The following is a 23272-nucleotide window of genomic DNA, read 5'->3' as shown; positions in this document are numbered from 1 at the left end:
CTTTTTTTGGAGGATAGCATCTTGGTTCTGTTAGGGATTGCACGATCCATGCACTTGTGTAAGTGCTTATAAAGTGCATTTGTATAGGATTCAGCAGTCGTACCTCTACTGCTATGAGTACCCTCTGGAGAAATTTCTCCCCAACTCACCCAATATCTTGATAATATTTGCCGTGACCTTCTCTTGGCCTGCTGCTTTCTCTGATTGTATTTTACTTAGTGCTGTTCTTACTTCTTCTAAGGCAGACCCTTCTTTCATTGTAAACTGTATCTGGGCCATACAGCTTCTGTGCAGTTTCTTCCTTCATATGCCAACAACCAGCACACATGTCAAAAGGTAAAACAATTTATAAAATAACATTGAATGGCTACTGTTCACTTAAAATGCAGGAAAAACTAGATTTTTGGAAACACATTCTAATGTAATTGTTGCTTTAAACAAATGATCTGCAAACAGCAACATTTGTTCACTGCAAAATGTTGGCTGATAAACAATGTAAACAGTTGCACAACAAAACTCACTTTATTATAATAACAAAAAGTCCATGCAGTTTTGAACTTACATCTCACATGAATATTAATGAAACAAATTTAGCTTCTCTGGCCAGTAGCTGATTTTGATTTCAGCAGACTATTATTTTTTGCTTTCTGTGTTTGAATGAAAGACTTGGAAGGGCTGCCTTTTTGAGAAATCTGCTTTTCTGTCTTCAGAGAAGCACTGCCAGTGTCTGCTTGCTTACTTACTGCAGAATTTCTGGCTGGCAATGCTTGACAAGTGTCTGTCTCATTCTTTCTGCGAGTAGCAGGTTGGGATGGAGTCTTAAGTCCTTGTTCAGTGGTTATTCTTACATTAAGGCTGCCTGGCCTGGAAGGCTGCTGCTCTTTACTATTTGAAGATGGCAGAGCTACCCTTGTGCTGTTTTTTTTCAAGGATGATGTTTTTGTAGCTGGAAGTGTGCATGGAGCATTTGTTTTTGCTCTCACAGGCTTTTGAATACCTACATTAGTCAGATCTGGTTTGGGTCCTTCATGGATATCTGCACTCCTGCCCAGATCCTTCTCATTTTTAATATTTGAATTATGTCTAATGATCATTTGAGTCTTCAGTTCTGCTATTTCTTCCAGTCGGGCTTTGTGATTATTCATTACATCCTGCTGTCTCTGTTTTGATCGTCCAATCATATTTTCATGAAGATTGATAAACAAATCTATGTAAACAAAAAAGTTGAAGAGTTTCAAAACATTTATTTAATATAATGCTTTTAACATTAAAACCGTTTGCTTGCTAAAGTTTGGACATGCTCTTTCAAAAATGGAAATAAGAAGTTATGTACTCACCATAACGTTCCATCTGAGTAGGTATCTTCATTTGTCTGCAACCTGTGGGATACGGATCCGATCTCGGATCCGAGCCGGCAACTTCTATCATAGCATAGATCCGAGCTCCTAGCTCCTCCCCTTACCCATAATCCCCTGCCTACCCTAACTGACCTCAGATCAAGTTTGCCCCATAGCACAGCAGATAAAAGGTGTCCCAATGGGAACATATGCTAATAACACAATAACGATCATATCGGTCAGGGGGAAGGAGGGGGGGATGGTTGCAGACAAATGAAGATACCTACTCAGATGGAACGTTATGGTGAGTACATAACTTCTTAATCTGAAGTAGGAACTTCATTTGTCAGCAACCTGTGGGACAGAGTCCCCAGCTACCTAAATCTTGGGTGGCCTTCATGGAAAGATATTCCGGAGCACCGCAGAGCCAAAGGACGCCCTACCTCGGGAAACAACATCTATTTTATAGTGGCTGATAAAGGTGTGAGATGAAGCCCAAGTGGCTGTGGAACAAATGTCATCCAGTGGAACCCTAGCTTGAAAGGCTGCAGAAGTGGCAACAGCCCTAGTAGAATGAGCATGGACTCCTTGAGGTGCAGGCCTCCCCGAGCTCTGATATGCTAAAAGAATACAACTCGAGATCCATCGAGAGAGAGAAACTTTAGAAACTGACTTTCCGAAATTACTTTTGGCAAAGGAGATAAACAGCTGATCGGATTGTCTATGATCAGCAGTTCTATGTATATAAAAACGTAGTTGTCTGTGTACGTCTAAGGAATGTAGCTTGTACTCTCCTTTGTTATGAAAGTTGGGGAAAAACACTGGGAGACTGATGGATTGATTGATGTTCGCTTCCGAAGATACCTTAGGTAGAAAGGACGGATTGATCCTGAGGTAAACCCTATCCAGGTGAAAAACTAGATATGGTGGTTTGACACAAAGAGCTTGTAATTCCGATACTCTTTTGGCTAAAGTTATGGCCACCAAAAAAGCTGTCTTCCAAGAGAGAAATTTGAGATCAACCGTGGCCGCCGGTTCAAATGGGGGACCCGTCAAGGCCTGCAAGACTAAGGATAAATCCCATGGAGGTACCACCTCTTTAACTGGGGGCCTAAGGAGGAAGGTACCCTTGAGGAAGGTCTTGCACAGTTTGGAAGTGATAAGAGGGCCAGACTCTTGTCTCACATGGTAGTATGAGATTGCTGCCAGTTGTACCTTGACTGTGGAAGAACTAGCCCCCTGGTGAAAGAGAGAGGTTAGAAAATCTAGAACCAACGATATCGGGGCTGTAAAAGGGTCTAAACGACGGTGTTCTGCCCAAATGGTGAAGCGTTTCCACTTACTCCGATAAACCTTCCTGGTGGAAGGCTTGTGAGATGCTACAAGAATGGCTTTGACCAGTGATGAGATCCCGGGAGTCCTTATGAGGAGTGGAACTGGAGCAACCAAGCCGTCAGCTTGAGGTTGACCAGGTTCAGAGTCGGAAGACCGAGAGGATGAGAGATGAGATCCGGAATGGGATCCAGAATCCATGGTGGATACACTAGGTGAGACCATAGGTAAGGGAACCACGTCTGACGAGGCCAGAATGGGGCAATGAGGATCATTTTGCTCCCCAGCTGCCTGGCTTTCTGTAATAATTTCAACATCAGGGGAAGAGGAGGATAAGCATTAAGCAGACCGGGAGGCCAAGCATGAACTAGAGAGTCTCTCGGGGACTCCCCCGGAGAGGGGATCAGAGCGAAGTAATCGTTGCATTTGGTGTTTGAAGGAGAGGTAAAAAGATTGCAACAAGGTTGCCCCCATTGGGCAAATACTTGCTCTGTAACTCGGTGGTTGAGAGACCACTCGTAAGGAGTCAGGATAGTACGACTGAGCCTGTCCGCTAGAATGTTGGACCGTCCCGGAATGTGCGTTGCTATAAGAAAGCAGTTGGAAATCGCCCATTCCCACACCCTCATGGCCTCGCGGCAAAGGGGGTAAGACCTGGTTCCCCCCTGTTTGTTGATGTACCAGACTAGCGACATGTTGTCTGTCTGTACCGCAATTGTCCCTACCGGAAGAGAGTTGTGTAGTGCCTGCAACGTCAAAAGCACCACCCTCATCTCCAGGACGTTGATATGCAAAGAGGTCTCTGCATCGTTCCATGTGCCTTGGACTGTCCTGCCTGAAAAATGCCCCCCCACCCCAGGCGAGAAGTGTCCGTGGTCACTGTGTCGACTGGCGGAGGTAATGAGAAGGGACGTCCCGTGTGGAGGTTGGGAGACCGGAGCCACCACAGGAACGATTTTCTGCAAACCCTGCTTAAGGAAATGGGGTGAGACAGGGGGTTGCGAGACAGGGACCATTGTACCTGGAGGGTCCACTGCAGAACCCTCATGTTCAACCGGGCTAATGGCAGCAGAGGGATTGCAACCGCCATAGATCCTAGGGCCCTCAGTATCAATTCCGCCGAAGGAGATTGCAGTTGAAGGATGGCCTGCACGTGCAACATCAGGTTCCGGAGCAGATCTGGAGTCAAGAACGCAAGCATCTGTCTGGAATCCAGTTTTGCCCCTATAAAATCCAGCACTTGTGTAGGGATGAGAGAGGATTTGGTCATGTTGATGGTTAATCCTAATAGTGGAGCCAGACTGAGGAAATAGTCCCTGCATGAACAAAGTAGATGCCTTGTTGGGGCTGTCAGGAGCCAGTCGTCCAGGTATGGAAAGACCTGAATTCCCTGGAGTCTCAGGTGGGCTGCTATTACCGCTAGGACCTTGGTGAACACCCTGGGGGCTGAGGTGAGACCGAAGGGGAGGACCCTGAATTGAAAGTGACTGGCTCCCAGCTGGAAGCGGAGAAACCTCCTGGAACGCCTGTCCACTAGAATGTGATAGTATGCATCCTTGAGGTCTATAGAGCACATCCAGTCATCCTCCCGCAATAAGGGGAGGACGGATTGCAACATGACCATTCGGAACTTTTCTTTGGGTACCGCCAGGTTTAGGAGAGAGAGATCGAGAATGGACCTCAAGTCCCCCGTCTTTTTTGGCACCAGAAAGAACCTGGAGTAAAACCCTGATCCGACTTGATCTGGGGGGATGGGCTGGATGGCTCTTTTTTGTAGAAGCTGCTGAATTTCTGCAGCAGCCGTCTTCCTCTGACTGGGTGGAACGTCAGAAAGGCTTCTGATTCTGGGGTTTACTATGAAGGGAATTTGGTAACCTCTGGATATAATACGAAGCACCCAGCGATCCGTTGTTATGGACTCCCATTTTGCCAGGTGCCTCGAAAAACGCCCCCCGACTGCCTCCAGAGTGAAGCAGTCGGGAAACCCCTCAGGGGTTCTGCGTGGGCCTCTCAGAGAATGGTTCTCTGGGCCCAAAATTCCTAGGACCCCCTCTGCCTCTGGGGCGGCATCCTCCCTGTCCTCCTCTGCCACGAGAGGACTGGTTGTCCTGAGCAGACTGGGATTGATGCGATTTTCGGAACCACATCTTCTTTGACCCTTTTGGTTCTTGGAAAAGGACCTCTGGGGCGCAGAGAAGCGGACTCCGACGGCAGACAAGGTCTTCCCGTCTTTCTCGCTCTGGACAAGAGTGTCGCGAACGGTTTTGCCGAACAGTGCAGAACCATCAAAAGGGGCATTCGCGAATGACGCCTTAAAGGGTTCTGAGAAGTCACAGTGATGGAGCCAGGCTTGTCTCCTCATGACAAGCCCGACTCCGCCTGCTCTAGTGGCTCCCTCCATAGCATGAGACAACAGCCGCATAGAGGTGTTAGAGATAGAGCAGAGGGTGGCCATTCGGGAGGAGTACAGATCCTTGTCTCCCTCCAACATGGACCCTGGGGGGGAAGCAGCGTATTCCTTAATTAGATCTCGCTGCATCCGAATAACGTGTGCCATGTAGTCCAAGGCCCTCATAGAGAAGGTCGCTGAACTGAAGGCCCACTTCCCAAGACGGTCCATCGCACGAGACTCCTTGCTCGGAGGATGAACCGTGGGGCTCTCCTGAGCCAACTCTTTCTTGGTGGCTGCAGCCACCAACATGGCATCCACAGGGGGACCTCTGCTCCAATGTGATCTCTCTGCAGGGGGGCTCAAAATTTTGTCTGGATGCTTGGGGATGGGCTCTACGGTGTCCGGTTCCTTCCAAGCCCTAGAGGATATGAGATCCACTAGGGGGTCGGGTGGAGGGGACACCCAAGAGGTAGATGGTCCTGCCTCAAACGCCTCAAGGAATATGGACTCGTCAGAGGAAGCCTTGGGGGCAGACCACCCACCTCTGATTTTGAGCATTTCCATGATGTCTCCAAAGGAGACATCCCTGGGGGGTGACCTAGGGGAGCCTTCCCCTTCATCCAAGTCTGTATCTTCGGTGAGACTCTCAGGGGAGTCCATGTGCCTCCTTTTGCACATTGCCTTGTGAGGAATCTCCTCGGGGGGGATGTCCGAGGAGTCCTCACGGGCTATATCCTGTTCCCCTGGAACTCCTAAAGGCGCTGAGGCAGGCTGCCCCAAGGGCCGGATGAGGGGAGCCAGGACCAGATGAGAAGGAGTGCGGGTGGGAGCCAAAGCCAGGACCAGAGGTCTGGAAGCACTCGACAGTGCCCTCTCCAACGCAGCGAAGGCCGAGGGGGAGCCGCTCGCTGACGGATCCGAGATCCGACTCCCACTCAGATCCGAAGTGGGGATCGGACCCGGTGCCGAGAATGTCGGATCCGAAGGACCAGTGTGCTCCGACCGGGATGGAGCCGAAAGCACACCGAATCCCTCGGATCTGAAGCTCGGCCCACGGCTCCGAGAGGTCAGATCTGACAAACTCGAGGGAGCAGTCAGAGCTGACGTGCCCAGCACGGTCGGCTCCGACCTACCCCCGGATCCAACGTGGATGCGGGTCGGAGAAGGAGCTATAGGAGTGAAAAAAGGGGTCGAGCTCCCCCACAGAGAGGGGGGAGGCAAGAGCACTCCCATCTGCATCTGGGCCTTGATGAATCTCCTCATCATCCGGTCCATATCCGCATCAGACATGCTAAAAGTGGACCTCGAAGAGGCCACCGAGGCAGACCTGGAGTGTCGCCTCGATGACCTCAACGGGGACTGGATCACCTCCTCCTCAGGTCCCGGGGAGAAACAAGGGGATCGGATCCGAGGAGGAGGAGATCGAGAAGACTTGGACGGAGAAGCCCTCTTGGTGGGCAGGGCCGAAGAGGAGTCCTCGGCTCGCCGCTTAAGGTGCTTCTCCCACCGCTTCTCTTTCCTGGCCTCCCTATCCTCCGGAGCCGAAGCGGGAGGTTGAGTCCCGGTCGGAGGAAGGGAGGCAGGAGTGACCACCACTGGGGGGGTAGCGGGCACTGAAGTACCGGAGGCCGAAGCAGAGTCTGGGGGTAGAAGGCCCACCAGAACTAGCTTCGACCTTCGATCCTTGAGTGCCCTGGGGTTGAACGCCACGCAAATCGCGCAACCCAAAGAGAGGTGTTCAACCCCAAGGCACCTAACGCACCGAGTGTGGCCATCAGCCGGTGAAAGCTTGTGACCACACTCGGTGCATTTCGGAAAAATGGCTTTAGGGGTCTCCGACATTACTGTAGTAAAGCACACTCACTAGGCCCCTAACACTCAGTCACACACACACGCTACGACCAGCGGGGGAGGGAGAAATATTTTAAATTAAATTAGATTTAAGCTGAAGCTAAAATAAAAGATTAGTGTAAAGGGTAAACTACCACACACACACAATCAGTCACTCAGAAAGAAGAAATAAAAACTTTTTTCTCACAAAAACGCTAAGAGCTCTGAACCTAGCTGTTGCTTGAAGAGCGGCAAACTAGATCTGGGGTCAGTTAGGGTAGGCAGGGGATTATGGGTAAGGGGAGGAGCTAGGAGCTCGGATCTATGCTATTATAGAAATTGCCGGCTCGGATCCGAGATCGGATCCGTATCCCACAGGTTGCTGACAAATGAAGTTCCTACTTCAGATCTTCAGTTTCTTGAATATTGCATGCATTACCAAGGAAAAACAACAACTTACTGGGTTACACGTCACATATCTGGAAATACTTTCCTTATAAAATGTATCTGACGTTGGTTTGGACATGTGCTGAGGAGGGATGCTGAGTATATTGAGAAAAAGATGCTAAGGATGAAGCTACCAGGTAACAGGAAAAGAGGAAGGCCCAAGATAAGGTTTATGGATGTGGTGAAAGAGGACATGCAGGTGGATGGTGTGACACAGCAAGATGCAGAGGACAAGAAGAAATGGAAACAGGTGATCTGCTGTGGCGACCCCTAATGGGAACAGCCGAAAGAAGATGATGATAAAATGTATCTGACAGATTACAGCCATGAAGATGATAGGAATACACAGATCACCCTACCATTTATCTTGTCAGGAAAAGCTAAATCACCTGTAATAAGCACAAAGAAACTTGCAAGTGCTTAAAGAAGGGCTAGTTGCAAAACAGAAATGTTTGCAAAGCTTGTATTCATTTAAGGTAAATGAAGGGAATATAACTACATAACTGTTCAAGTTAAAAGACTTGAAAATAATAGCTGTACTTCATGAGAAAAATGTTAAGACTCTGTACTTAGACCATACCGTCTACTATAAGCCACATTTTAAAAAGTTCATCTTTTTGAACTAAAAAACATGCTACCTGTTTTTTTTTCACTGAGTTTTCAAGACAATTAAAACAAAACTATAATCAACATTCACAGAAAATACATTGACAAATCACAAGTGCTAGGGACTACCTGGGCTGATGAGTGTAATCTTTAGTCATGACCCTTAAACAAAATAAAACAAAAAAGATAACAAAAAGTAGCAATAATAAATAAGATGTATTTTAATAGCATTTTTTTACTTATTTGTTTCTTAAAATAATTAACAGACTAATGCAATTTGCTGATTTCAGCTGCTGGTTAGCACAAAGGAAAAAAAAAAGAGATTTTTAACAGAGTATCAATAAGAGTTTCAAGAAAGACATAAAAAGTAAATAACAGTAGATACAAAAAGATCATCACAAGGCATTATACATTGTCAAAATACATAGAATATCAGCAAGAGAGAGTTCATAAAGATCATCAGAGGACATAATGTTAAGACACAGCACGCAGTTAGCAGCAGCAAATACAAGTGTCAAGATATCTTTTTCTAGCTCAATAAACAGGACTTTTTAGTGACCCAATGGCAAGCTAACATATGGTGTAACACTGCAGTATTGGGACATTTACATCTTAAAGATCATCTGAGTTAACACCATCCCCAGTATGTATTGCACCCACTGCTACACCAGATTTCCCTTCTAAAAAGCTATAGGAAGATAGCACTGGAGTAATCCATATGCTATGACAGAAACATATAATCTACTGTCGCATGTATTTTGGAGTAGACACTCCTGTTACTGCTCTATACTCCTGCGACAACCTACAAATTACCTAAAGAGGACTAGTAACCATGGACATGAATTTTCCTGCTATCTCCACAGCCACCTTCATGGATATTGGCATCTTGAGACAATGTAGCAATTGTCTTATTTACTGACAACCAACTTAAACAAGCTGATAAGTCACTAGAACTAAAGTTCTCACATACATATGCTCATAATACAAAGAGGTTGTCAAAAATGCTCACACTAGACACAGTGGGGGGGGGGCATGTCCATGATGAGCACTGAGTAACAGCACTTTCTCTCTGCTCTGTCTTTACAGAATATTTATGACAGGATTTTTTGAATTTACCTATCCTAATTTTGTTTTTGTTTTTTACATATTTGGAATCTACTAATCATTCTTTAGGATAGTATATAAAAATGTTGGCAATTTTTTTCCTGTCAAAATGTACTAGAGAAAATAATTGGACTCCAGACTACAGAATGAGCTATTCCAAATCTACACTTCAAGAAACAACTATTAAGAAGGAACTTCAGTCACTATTATCTAATATTCAAGAACTGGCAATAAAATTGATAGAAGGGGTATAAAATTGGATAACTTCAAAGAAAAATGTTCCCAACAAATGGAAATGTTACATGAAGACCTTAAGCAGAAAAAGAGACAGATTACTGGTATAGAGACTTCACTAAATGATATGGACACTAGAATTCAAAAAGGTGAGCATAATATTGACTTTCTCTTAAACAAAAAACTCGTTTACAAACAAAAATTGATGCTCTAGAGAATAGATCAAGAAGAAAGAAATAATATTATACTTTTTGGTTTGCCTGATAATGTTGAAGAAGGTAATATGGAAAAATTCTAAACTTCCTGGCTCCCTGATGTATTACAGCTACCTGAAGCTCTCTCATATGGGATAGAAAAAGCACACAGGTCCTTGGCTGCTGCTGCTGCAAAAAAGGTAAATCCAATTCTACTAAATCTGTTATAGTGAAATTTTTATCTTCTCATGACAAGGAGATAGTGTTAAAGGCTGCTTGGGCTAAATCTCCTATTAAATATAAAGAAAATGTCATACACTTTTATAATGATTACTCATCTTCTGTAATTGCCAAAAGAAAGCTTTTTTGCCAATGCTAAAAAAAAAACAAAGAAAGCCCAAATAAAGACACACCTATTATTTCCTGCCAGATTAAAAATATTCCTTCAAGATGGTCCAAAAATATTTGATAACAGACACTGCCATTACCTTTGTCAAAACAAGACAACTGCTTGATTAAATAGAGGATATGGAGTGGACAAATGCCAGCCTTAAAAGAAATGCTGATAACAGTTCCCAGAAGGTCTCTGAACATAAAAAGAAGCTCAAGAATAAGTGATTAATTAAGCAATTTTACAATGGCTTTCATTTACCCAAGTCTTAATAACTCACCCAGAAGTTGGGGAAGTAGAAATGGTTCAAAAGGTGAGTCTTTGTTGTTTAAATTTCTTTTTATGGTATATAGTTGTTTTAATGGTATTTTATAGCTTTTTATTATTAAGTCTAGTTTATTCTAGCTCAATTTCTATAGCAAGTAAAAGCTATTTATTCATTTATTTATTATCTTTTAATATTACTTGTTTTCTGTTATAATAAATGTTCCATATGTTTGGGGACTGAAATTTATGGTATTTTGGGAACTATGGTAGATACGGAGACTTACAGATGAGAAAATGAGGGTCTTTGTTACAACAGAAACTATTTCATTTGTTTTTAATTGTTTGCCGTTTTATTTCCCTGTCTCTTTGTGAAGAGAGACTCTTCATTGATACTGTTGCCATAATGCTGCTTTAATAATTAGGTTTCCCATTCTTTGCTCTGCTGCTGGAATGTGGTACTATTTGTGGTAATGGACATATGAAAAGTTCATGTTTTGTCTCTTTCGGTGACCTGATGTGTTTTGAGTGTTTCATTGGATATTTGTCTTTGGAAATGTGAATATCTGTGGAGAGGCTTTGGTTTGTTTCTTTTTTTTCCTCTCTTTTCCCTCTTTGCTGTTGGTTGTGGAGGAGTGAAGGATTTTGTGTGGAGTGGTGTGTTCGTGGTGGTCTGGTGGTTTGCTGGGTTTGGGAGATGGAGTTTGTTTTTTTTGGTGTTTTATATTGCCTCTCTTCCTTCCTTTTGCCTTTCTTGCTGCTCGTTTTTGTGATTCCCAGTCCTGCCACGTGGTAATCAACAGCTTTTTTAGAGAAAAGCTGTAAACGTTTTCTCTCCTCAATCTCATGCATCTGAATTGCTGAATAACCTTGGTTTGTGCTAACACCGCAGTTGCTACAATGGAGAGCAGGAAAAAGTGTAATTTCCATGCAAACATTTACAGAATGAACCCTGTGTTGAGAAGCTTCGCAAAGCTGGATAATAGCTAGAATAGACTGTCTCTAATGCCATCTGCACGTCAAATGAAAAACTGCAGCTAAATAACCTGTATAATAAGACTGTTATATTTAAACATTTGTGAATATAAAAAAAATCACTTTTAACACATTTAAATCTTTACATTTTATAAACCTGTCTTCGTAATTCTATTTATATAAAATTTCTATTAATTGGTATAACAAGCATATAGTATATATAACAACATCATTAAAATGGAGGGTGTAATGTGGATTAATGTGTTTGTGCTGGTCTAGTGGTTTGCTGGGTTTGAGAGATGGAGTTTGTTGGTTCTGCACTATTTTGTATTAGCTTTCTCCCTCCTATTGCCTTTTTGTTTTGTCCATTTTTTGTGTTTCCTGGTCCTGCCATGAGGTACTTAACAGCTTTCAAAAAAAAAGAAAATAGCTTCAAAAGTTTTTCCTCCCTAATCTCATGCATCTGAACTGTTGAACAACTCTGGTACCTAATCATACAGTGACTGCCTCAACTGAAAGCAAGAAAAATGTGTCGTTTCCATGAGACGTTTACAGACTGAACTCTGTGCTGAGAAGCTTCGCAGCACTAGATAACAGTTTGAATAGATGGTCTCTAATGCCATCTACAGGTCAAATGAAAGAATTGCAGCTAAGTAACCTGTATAACTGTTATAGCAAAGCATTTGTCAGTGTTTATAAACAGAGCTCTTTTGATACATTTATACCCTTATGTTTTTATACTTGTATTTATAGTTCTATTATATTTAAGTTAAGCTTCTTTTAATTGGTATAACAAACATATAGTATATACAACAACATCATTAAAGTATTTAGGGAGAGGGGAGAGAGAGGGAGCAGAAAAAGAAAAAATATATAAATCTTTACATATGACCTAAGCAGAATTTAATATTCTTCTACAAGACATAAAAATCAGAAATGAGAATAATTCTAGTACAGATAGAAGATAAACAAATAATGTCTGAAACATAATATATTTTCTATGAATATAGTTTACTGCATACAGTATAGTCTCAGATGCAGATGTTTGTCCTATTAACTAATATGCTGATATATTCTGACAAATTTTGAAGCTGTTTCAGCTTAGTAAAAATTTTAAAGGAAAGAAAGGAAATACATTCCTTCTTAGAAAATACTGAGCACTTTTATGGGAACCTTATACTACAGTAGGAAACTAAAATGAAATATGTTCTATGCTCTTGTTTTCAGATACATGGAGATGGGGAAATAGTGTTATTAGCTATTGGCACAATAAATAAAGAGACGGGATTAGCCTACTTATTGATCATTACAATAGTTCCTTACATATGAATTAGTTATGACTTTTGTATCATCTATATAATATATGATTGGTCTTTATGATATTTTGAATACAATTTGACAAAAGTTAACATGAAACAGTTACATTCGATATATTTTAATTTGTTTCTTGAATTAGCACCTACAATTCCAATGGTGTAGTTTAATTCATATTTTTTTTTCTAATCACATATACTACTTTATACTATTAAATTATGCAACAACATATATATTCAGATGGAGAGGAGATGAGTGTTGTTACTAGCTTGATGGTCAATTTGCATAACAGATGTCACTCAAATTAGGCGTTTTCAACTCCAGGGGGATTTTGAAAGAGTCTATATTATTAGTAAATGTTATAAGTTTCTGTTAATAGTTATTATGATGTTCACCAAGATTTACAAAATTGAATTTGATATAAACATATTTCATTGGATAAAAGTTTTATATGTTTCATGTGTAAATTATAATTGTATTCTTAATAATCAAGTCAACAACAGATATTCAGAACATTAACGTTTCATGACATCATTAAAGTGTATATCATTAAACATCAATGGATTAAATAATCCTAATAAGAGAAGATCTTTGAACAAATATCTTAACTTGTATAATTCTCAATTAATATTTCTCCAAGAAACTCATTTACTAACTGAAGATGTCACAAAATTGGAATCCAAATCTTACAAACTTTTGATTAGCTTAGAACATACACAAAAAAGAGGGGTGGCCATACTATGGAAAAATACATTACCTATGCCTAAAATAATTGACACTTACAAAGATAACAAAGGGATGATATTTTCAGTTATTATAGAATTTAAAAAGAAAATGTTGACATTAATAAGTATGTATTGCATTCCTGGCATTGGACCTACAACAGTGAAACAACATATAGAACATATAGTTCAATGTTCTAAGGGTAGTATTATTCTTGCTGGGAATTTTAATTGTATTTCTGACATAAAAGACTCTAGTCCTGGTGGTAAAAGGAAAATTCCAACTATAGCTAAATTATTGAATGAATTTTCAGATTCATACACGATGGAAGATATTAATAACTTTACTGACGCTAAGTCACTGTTCTATACATTTTACTCACATAGACATAATTCATATTCAAGAAGAGATAGGGTATTCATTTCCAATAACTTAACATTTCTTATCAAACTCAAAAGTGATTTCATGTGTCCTTTCAGATCATAATTCCATAACATTTGATTTTATACAAAACGCCACATTTAATCTTCAAATTAAAAGCATACCAGCCTACATAATTAAACTGAAAAATTTCATTGATTTCTTTACTACAGAAGTACAAAATTTTATTGAACTTAATAGTACACACGGAACTTCTGAAGTATACATTTGGGATGCTCTAAAAGCTTACCTATATGGTAAAATTATTGATTGGTATAAAAAGAAAATAATTTTGTGGGATAAAGATCTTCAAGATTCACAAACAAAGTTAGATGCTTTAAGACATGATGCTTCAAAAAACCCAGATAAGAAAGATAGAATGAATGAAATAAATACTTTAAACAATAAATATATGGGAATATTAAACCATGAAGTCATGATAAATCTGGAAAAATGTAAACTTATAACTTTTTCTATAAATCCTAGATCTATGAATATACTAGCTAACAAGACTAAAAGATTAAATAAACTTAACCATATTAAAGAATTATATTCTACAACAAAAAGCAAATGGTATCTGATTTACCAAATATATTGAGTTTAGAGGTTTTTTTTAAATTAAACCAACCCAATTATGTGATTAGTAGTACAAACGATATTCAATCTTTTATACATAATAATAATATAAAGAACAGACTATCAGGAACACACATAAAATGAATAGATGAACAAATATCCTTTAAAGAAGTAAAAGATCAAATAACTAAACTTAAGCAAAATAAAGCTCCTGGTAACAATGGTATCATTTCTGAAATTTACAAGGTTTTTCCTGCTAAAGTGTTAACTCTGCTACATACAGTATTCAATATAGCTCAAAATAATAACATTATACCCCCCTCTTGGAAGTACACATTTATTTCTCCCATACTAAAGTCTGATAAAAACCCTGTAAAATGTGCTTCATATAGGCCCATTTCATTATTAAACATGGACTATAAAATGTTCATGTCTATTTATGCTGATAGACTCAAAAAATGTTTACCATCCCTGGTAGATATGGATCAAACAGGTTTTATAATTAAGAGAACTACTTATGATAACATCAAAAGAACAATAACTTTAATTTAATCAGTAAAAGCCTTAAAGAACAATTTGACTCTTGTTAGTTTAGATATTAACTGTGCCTTCGACTCAGTTTATTGGAACTATATTTTTATCTTACTGAAGGACTTCAACTTTTCTAATAACTTTATTAATCTTATAACTCAATTATATAATGAAAGTCAAGCCTACATAAAAATAGGTACAAATATATCCCAGAACATACACACTGTAAAAGGAACCAGACAAGGTTGCCCTCTATCTCCACTTTTATTCACATTAATTATGGAACCTTGGGCTAGCTTTATAAGGGATAATAATATACAACGATATCGGTTACATTTTACTGAAACATCAAAAATCCAAATGTTTGTTGATGATGTATTAATCACTCTTGGTGGTACTAACCTTACCTTACAAGAATTGTTTAAAAATATGGATATATTTCAAAAAAGTTCTTGTCTTAATTTTAATAACTCTAAAACACAAATTCTCCTAATTGGTTCCAAAAGTTATAATATACAAGACCGATATAAAAAATATATACCTCAATCTCAACAAATAGCATATTTAAGTATAATTATAGCAACTAATATTAAAGACGTTACACCTAAATTATAGTAAAAGTATAATAATCATAGAGACTCTAATAAGTAAATGGAACAAGATTCTATTTACAATGGATGAAATACTTTCCATTACAAAGATGATCTTGCTTCCAAAGATCTTATACATAATACAATCTATTTCTATTCCTCCTACTGGCTCTCTTGTTAAAACATTTGACACACTGATTAAGAACTTTTTGTGGCATCCAATAAAGCCTAGAATTGCATTGACCTATCATATGTATAGCTGGGAAAATGGAGGTATATCTTTACCAAATCTAGAACTTTATTCAATTTCATCAGTTATTAAAACAATTGTTTATCTTATAGATGGAGAGTAATTTGCAAAATGGAAAGAAATTATGTTAAATTTATCCCAAAATACCAAAAGTAAAGATAATAATTATCTATCACAGTTAATAAATAATTCATTTATATAAAATTTGAGAGAGTACTTTTCCAATTATTCCACTCGAATGTTTAAATCTACTTATATAACTTTAATTCTAAGGGCCTTTAAAAACTATATATTTAGGTTTAGAATCTTTGAGAATTTGCTGTACCTCATTTTCCCTATTGCCTATACACAAGGCATAATTCTCTCTGCAGATCAATCTAAAATGTTGCTATTTAAACCAAAACAATTAATGTTTTGGCATCAAATGTTAAATAAAAATGAGACAAAATCTATTAATGCTCTTATATCTTTGGTCAGATTTGCAAGAGTTTAGAAAATATATTCTAGATAAGCTCATTTTAATCCCCTCAAATGCTAAGAATTCAATACTCAAACTTATTCAATATTTGATTTTATATACTTATAATACTTTACCAGTTAAAAATACTATATCATATATTAACAGAGCAATTAAACAAGATCTAGATGTATATTCGGATAACTATTGGAATCCATTTTAGTAATCAATAGTTTTATTCCCTCAGAAAAAGACAAAGTTAATTTCCTTCTTTCAGCCAACAAAACCACTTCCTACATTAAATGGAGAATCTTCACATGGCGATTTTTACATAAATCTTTCATCACACCTCAGAAAATGAGTAAGATAACTAAACAAGATATTGTTTGCTGGAGATGTAACGCAGTAACAAACGCTGATTGGAACCATATTTTTAATGACTGTGTGCTATTAAAGAAATTTTGGGAAGAAGTTAACCTTTTACAGGCAATTTTTACACACAATTTTATGCTTACAAAGTCACTTGTATTACTCAATACACCTGTTCCAGACTGAATAAATAAAAACAAATATTCTTTGCTCTGGTCTATACTATCCATTGCCAGGAAAACAATTACAAGAAACTGGAATTCCTCATCAGTTCCCTCATTTAAAGAGTTTAAAGGTCTTCTCTTGGAAATATCTAAGTTAGAAATGTTAACTATCAAATCTAAATCTACAAGGAATACAAAATTATATTACAAAAGGGAAAATGTACATGCATTATTAGTTAAAGAACTGGATAAATGATTAATGCAGTAATCTTTCTTTTTTTAATCTTTTATTCTTTGTTTTTATTTTTCTTCTGCCAAAATTAACTTAATTGATCTTGTTGTTTGATATAGAGTGAACTTCATTGTATATAGTTTTCTGTTTTATTATAGTTATTGTATTAATATTTTCTTTTTTAAATATTGTACTTTAAAAATTCAACTTATTCAATTTATTTAAATATCTGTTCATTATATTAATGTTTTCAATAAAGTTGTTTAAATAGAATGCTCACACTACACCCACCACACATGGATCAGACACACAGACACACATATGCTAAGGCTTTTAAAAGTAATATTCCTAATCCCCAGAGATCTCCCAAACATTGGACCTACAACAAATATCCTCAGCAACCCAAAAGCACTCTACCAAAATAACACCCACCACAACACATACAGCAAGACCTCATGGAACATCAAATTCAAAGCCCATAAGGTAAACCACTACACAACCCACTATTTTAGTCATAGGAGACTCCATTGTGAGACATACAGATATCCCATTCACCAGCCTGATTAATGAGAAAGCCATGGTCATTTCTCTGTCATAGGCTAGGATTCGACAGATCATGCACGCACTCAGGTCAGTGGACCACAAGTACCAGTATGACTCAATCATAGTCCATGTGGATAAAATAGCCTGAGATGTACCTCTTTGGACTATAAGCAGAGATACATTATGAAGCTTTTGGACTATGTGTCCCAAGTTGGTATGAACATAGCATTGAGCAGAATTCTACCCTCACCAAGGATGGTGCCACAATATGAACAGAAGACGACTGACTTTAAAAAGAAGTTATGTACTCACCATAATGATCCATGTTTGTTGTCCACCTCGCCTTCCTTCTTACTGATTGGGTTCAGAACCGAAGATTGTTTTCAAACCCAACCAGTAAGAAGGAAGGCGAGATAAGACAACATAACATTAATTGGCTTAGCTACTGCTGCCATTCCAGTAAGGTTCAATATTTGTCAGCATGGGAGAATATGGTAGACCACATTGCTTTGACAAAGATGGTCTGCTCCAGTTCCATCTAGGCTTTTGAATATTGGCTAAAAGACTGTCCTCCCCATAGTGCCTTTTTTAGGCAAAGCCAAAACTTTCAAACCTTAAAACATCATAAAAACAACCCAAGAGAATCTAAAGGTGTTACTGCTCAATGCTAGCAGCCTAAGCAAGAAACTCCACTCCCCCTAATTTCTCCTCATCCTGGTGAATGCAGGCATCAGTGCAATTACTGTGACATGATTTAAAGACATAGAGAGTATCACAGCAGTGCAGGGCTGCAATGCCTTCCACATATTTAGGCCAACTACTGCATAGGCAGGGACTAAAGGTGGAGGTGTATTCAATCTACATCAGTATCAAGCCCATCTCAAAGCTGGTCAACCAGGACAACATGCTTGACCTTCTTCCATCCAAATTACCACAGGTAAAGTCCCATATCATATGGTTGCAAGCTACAGGTCACTTTTTATGATCCAGAAAACTCATAGCTCATATTTAAAGTTAATGGAGACATTCATCACTCAAACCAATACCATATTCACAGGCAAGTTTAACTACCCCACAATAAACTGGGAATCATACTGGTTTACCGGCATGATGCAATGGAATTACTCCTGGTGCAATTGACAGTTGGCAAAACACCCATCCAAGTTATAACCAGCTATAGACCCCCCCTTCCATGTCCCAGGACACTCACTCCTCTTTCCTGGACCTACTTGACTCCATCAAGGTACCCCTTCACACTCTGATCCTTGGTGACTACAACTACCCCACCATAGACTGGGTGAACTATTCCTGCACTAATGCACTCACCCAATGATTCTTTGAATTCATCAACTCTAATGCACTAGACCAGCTGGTCTCATCCCCCACAACGGGAGATAACATACTGGACTTGGTTCTCACCAACATGGGTGAACGCTGCACCACTCCTATAGTATGTTCTTCCCTGGTGACATCAGATCATCAGTCTGTCTCATTCAAAGTTTCTATCCCACCCAACCCTTCCCCAGCTGTAACCAGACTAAAAAACTTCCCAAATTCTGACTACACCCTCCTAAGGGAAGGTATCAGCAGCTTCACATCACCACCACCACCTTCAGAGGATGCAGACAACTATGCTGAACAGTACACCAGTGCAGTATACAAGCACCTGTACAACTGCATGGACTCCAGCCATACCCAACAGAACTAAAACCTGCTTCTTAAGGAAACACAAATCTGTCTGTTAGACATCCTCTGTCAACAGGCTTTACAACAAAAGGAAGAAACTGTTGTCCAAGGGTAAAAAGGAACAAATTTCAAATCAGAAAATCTCCCTCCTCTGCCTCAATAAGCAAATTAGATCACTAGTGAAAAACTCCAAAGCCAATTATGAGTTGAAACTAGCTTCCAAAATGAAGGGAAACCACAAGTCCTTCTTCAGTTATGTTAGGAACCTCCATGGCAAAGCCCAAATTTGTTCTGAATTAGTACTTAATAATATCACTTGCACTGATCCTGCCGACTTAGCCAACCTACTAGCTGATAGGTTCAGTGCAAACTTCACCCCCTTATCGCCCCCCCAATAGCCTAGTCAACATCCCTGATACTTCTCACACAACTCACATTTCCATATATCAAGTGTTAAAGGCCCTATCCAAGGCAAAGAACACAGCTTCCATGGGACCTGATAATATCCCAGGCTGTATTCTGCACTATCTCCAGCAAGAACTAGCTTTGCCACTGAGCACCCTATTCAACCACAGCCTAATTACCGGCTTCATTCCAGCATAGTGGAGAACTGCCATTGTCATCCCCTTGCACAAAGGTGGTGCCACTACTGACCCGGGAAACTATTGCCCCATTAGCTTGACAAGTCTGATCTGTAAAGCCATGGAGCATATTATTATGGATCTCATAAACAAGGACATAGGCAATCTCCAAACACTCGACCCCAGCCAATGCGGATTTGTCTGGGACAGATCTTGCCTATTGAACCTAGCTGACTTCTTTGAGACTGTCACCAAGGCCTTAGATGAGGGTAAGTCAGTACATACAGCTTACCTTAACCTGGCCAAGGTCTTTGACACAATCCCCCACTCAGGCATCAATGAAAAGCTAACACAACTTGGTGTTAATCTCTGTCTCATCAGAAGGGTGGCCAACTGGCTCACAGATAGGACCCACAAGGTCAAAATAGGCACCACCACCTCTGAAAGCAGACCTGTCATTAGTGGTGTTCCCCAGGGATCTGTCCTGAGACCCCTACTGTTTGGCATCTACTTCTCAGAGGTCCAGGCAAAGACCAAGGGCCTGTAGCTGACCAAGTTTGTGGATGACTGTAAGTTGGCTGCTGTCATTGACTCCCCAAATGACATTAACATACTGCAAGAGGGTCTCACAGCTACAAATAACTGATGCCAAAGTCATGACCTTAAGTTAAACACAAAAAATGTATTATCATACCATTCTGCAAAAACACAGCCCCTACTGATTACCACATCAACGGCAACCCCCTAAGCACACAATCCGTGGTGAGAGACCTAGGTACTCAGGTTGACAACAATCTCACATTCAACCATCATGTGGCAGCAGTGGTCAGAAAAGCCTTTTATTTAGTTCATCTCATAAGTAAAGGGATTGTATCCAGAAAAAAGAGGGTTATTACCTCTCTTTACTCCTCCCTCATTAGACCTATAATTGAGTATAACACCCCATTGGGTATGTACCTCTCCAAACACCTACAGCAACTGGAAAGGCCACAGAAATACCTCACAATGAGAATCCATGGCCTTCAACACCTGTCCTGTGAGGACAGGCTCAAATCACTATCACTTTACTCTGTATCATACAGATTGTTCAGAGGTGATCACTGATCCGTGTCTCGCCTACAAGGCAATATTGGACCCTGCCCGACTAAAGATGTTCCATATCCGTAGGTCTAACTCCTCACAAATTACCCACTCGATAGGCCAAAATCTAATATGCAACATCAATAAAACCTGCTGGAGAGACAGGTTTGTCTCCCCGAGGCTGCCCCGTCTCTGGAATAGACTTCCCATACATGTCAGAGTACCTCACTGACCCTCTTCAAGCGCAACCCTGACGAGTGGATGGGAAACCACAAATATGTCCCAGGGGTTCCATCTTTGTCTCTCATTGATAGGGGCAACAGGTGCTGACTGAGGTTTCTTTTTTGGGGATAAACTGTTTGGTTAGGCTTGTAAGGGCTCCAGGGCCATTAGCCTAGTAACCTCCTATGATCCTATGATCATACAAAAGTCCAGACTTGCAGGCCCAGGGATTCCTGGACTTTGTAAACACAAACACCCTGGGCCAGATATTCCGTACGCCCACTAGGGGTGCAAACATGTTGGACCTGGTACTCACTGACCTGCAATAACCCTGCAGGCCTCTGCTGTAATGTCCTTTTTGGTAAGGTCAGACCACTGAGCTGAGTGGATGAGAGCTGTTGACTCCAACTCTTAGCTGAGATATAGAAGTATCCTGTTTTTTTTTCGATTATTTATACAGTTTATTGTTTCTAGCAATTTATATATAGCACTTTTATTGTAATCTGCACGGGTAACTGATTTGTTTGCAGTTAAAGCATTCTGTATCTTTACAAATCTTTATCTGTTTAAAAACTTTCATTTTGTGGCTTTCTCTAGTGCTTTGTAGGCTAATAGCTCTCCACCCACCCTATCTGTTGGTGTCTTGTGTTATACTTGGTGGCTTTGCAGTTGCCCGCCCCTACTGTAAATCTGATCTGGGACACTCCTCCCAGTCTAGTGTCATTAGCTCATTCTACCTAATACAGAGAGAGCATATGATAAGGCCTTCTGTTTCTCCTTTTTCCCTTGGAAAAAAAATAAATAAATTTTTGCCTGAATTTCCTTATGTTCTGACTGTGCTTCTCAAACATTTTGGAAATATAGAGTATATTTTAGAGCATTTATTATAACTGTAATTGCCTTAATATTGCTACAACTCAAGTGCTCTAGGTTGCACTACATCTGAAGTATTTGTGTGTTTTAGCTGCTTTTCTGTATATATAGACTTATCTGTATATGTAGACTAGCTACTTATTCTGCTGTATTATAAATCGTTTTTCAGTTGTGCACTTGCCTTGCTTCATTTAAAAAGTTTTAAATTGCTAATTTTGTAGAGTTTTAATTGCATTTACTGTTTAGGACTATACACTCAAGTGTGTTAGACTTTTCTGTGTTTATTTACTGTATTATTGCATTGTTTAGTCTGTTACAACAGAAAAAAAATATACTATCTTGTTTGCTCGTTTCCCACCTTTTCTAGCCAGTCCATATCCCAGGCCTTGCTTGTCTCAGGACTTTATTTTCTGTGCTCAGAGCTATCCAGACCTTGCTGTGGCAGAGGGAAGTCCTACTGCTTACCAGTGGGAGCGCTGAGCATTGTACTGCCTATCTAATGCTAGAGGAGTGGTTTCCAGCTCTGAAATTGTAATTTTATTAGCCTTTTTTGGCTGATTTCTATCCCTTTCAACTTTCTGGCTTAAAAACACGTGTGTTTGCACAGAGGCTACAGTTAAACTATTCCAGGTGCCAGAAAGTCTGCTCTTCAAATTTTCCCTTAAAACTAGCTGGTTTCTCAGTAGTAGCACTAAAATCTGAACCCCTGTGACTAGCACTTTCTCTAGAACCTGCTGTAAAGCACTAGGAAGCCTGAAACTGATACAAGCACCCAGCTCTCCTTATCAATAAGGAGAAATTAATCATAGGCAGTAAACAGCCTACACTTGCAAAGTACCTTGCAAAGGTAAGGGAAAACAGCTCTTAAACCTTACAAAAAAGCACCTAAACAGGCATGTCCAAGGGTCAGCTTCTGGTGGTTTCTCCTGTCAACCTGGTGAATCTGGGCATACTGGGGCAATGTGGCAACTGCCTTATGTACACAGACAATCCTCTCCTCCTACCACCCAACACTACAACCTGCGAGAGATGCACTTACATAGCCAAACTGGAAGCAAAGCTCTCTCCGGTCAAGACTGTGCTAGACAGTCAAGAGGAGAAGGCTAACACCTGCATTACACCTCTAGCAATTCATAGCCCTTCAAAACCCACACCATCAACTCCCACACATAGCAACACTAAACCCACATATGCGGAGGTCCTTAACATTAACCTGCCCAAGCAACAAGGACCTCCAAAGCCGAAACGCAAACAAACACCAGTCACAGCCAAAGTGACATATAGCTCACAACACCAGTGTGCCACCCAACAACAGTCCCTAAGGCAAGACAATGTACCCAACACTTTAGTCATAGGTGACTCTATAGTCAGGCACACTGATGTCCCACTCACCAGGATGAACAAGAAGAAAATTACAGTCAGCTGCCTGTTGGGTGCCAGGATCTGCCACATAACGCATGCACTCAAGTCACTCCACAACAAGTACAAATATGACTCTGTCATTGTCTATGCTGGAGTAAATGACTTGAGACGTACCTCCCTGGACTACATGAAA

At 40.1% G+C, this 23272-nt stretch overlaps 1 protein-coding gene across 1 annotated transcript in view; it reads right to left on the bottom strand.

The window, feature by feature from the left end:
* Positions 1–498: 498 nt before the first annotated feature.
* Positions 499–23272, bottom strand: part of LRRC46 (leucine rich repeat containing 46) — an 805439-nt gene continuing 782665 nt past the window's right edge. The window contains exon 8 of the mRNA XM_044062285.1: positions 499–1207. Coding sequence (XP_043918220.1) covers positions 591–1207 — 617 coding nt within the window. The 3' untranslated portion in view covers positions 499–590. The remainder of the gene's footprint in view (positions 1208–23272) is intronic.

This window comes from Protopterus annectens, chromosome 2.part1, assembly GCF_019279795.1.
Source record: "Protopterus annectens isolate FY-2018-M chromosome 2.part1, PAN1.0, whole genome shotgun sequence".
Classification (NCBI taxonomy): Eukaryota; Metazoa; Chordata; order Ceratodontiformes; family Protopteridae; genus Protopterus; species Protopterus annectens.
The sequence above is the reverse complement of the archived record's forward strand: the minus strand, read 5'-3'. Positions and strand labels throughout refer to the sequence as shown.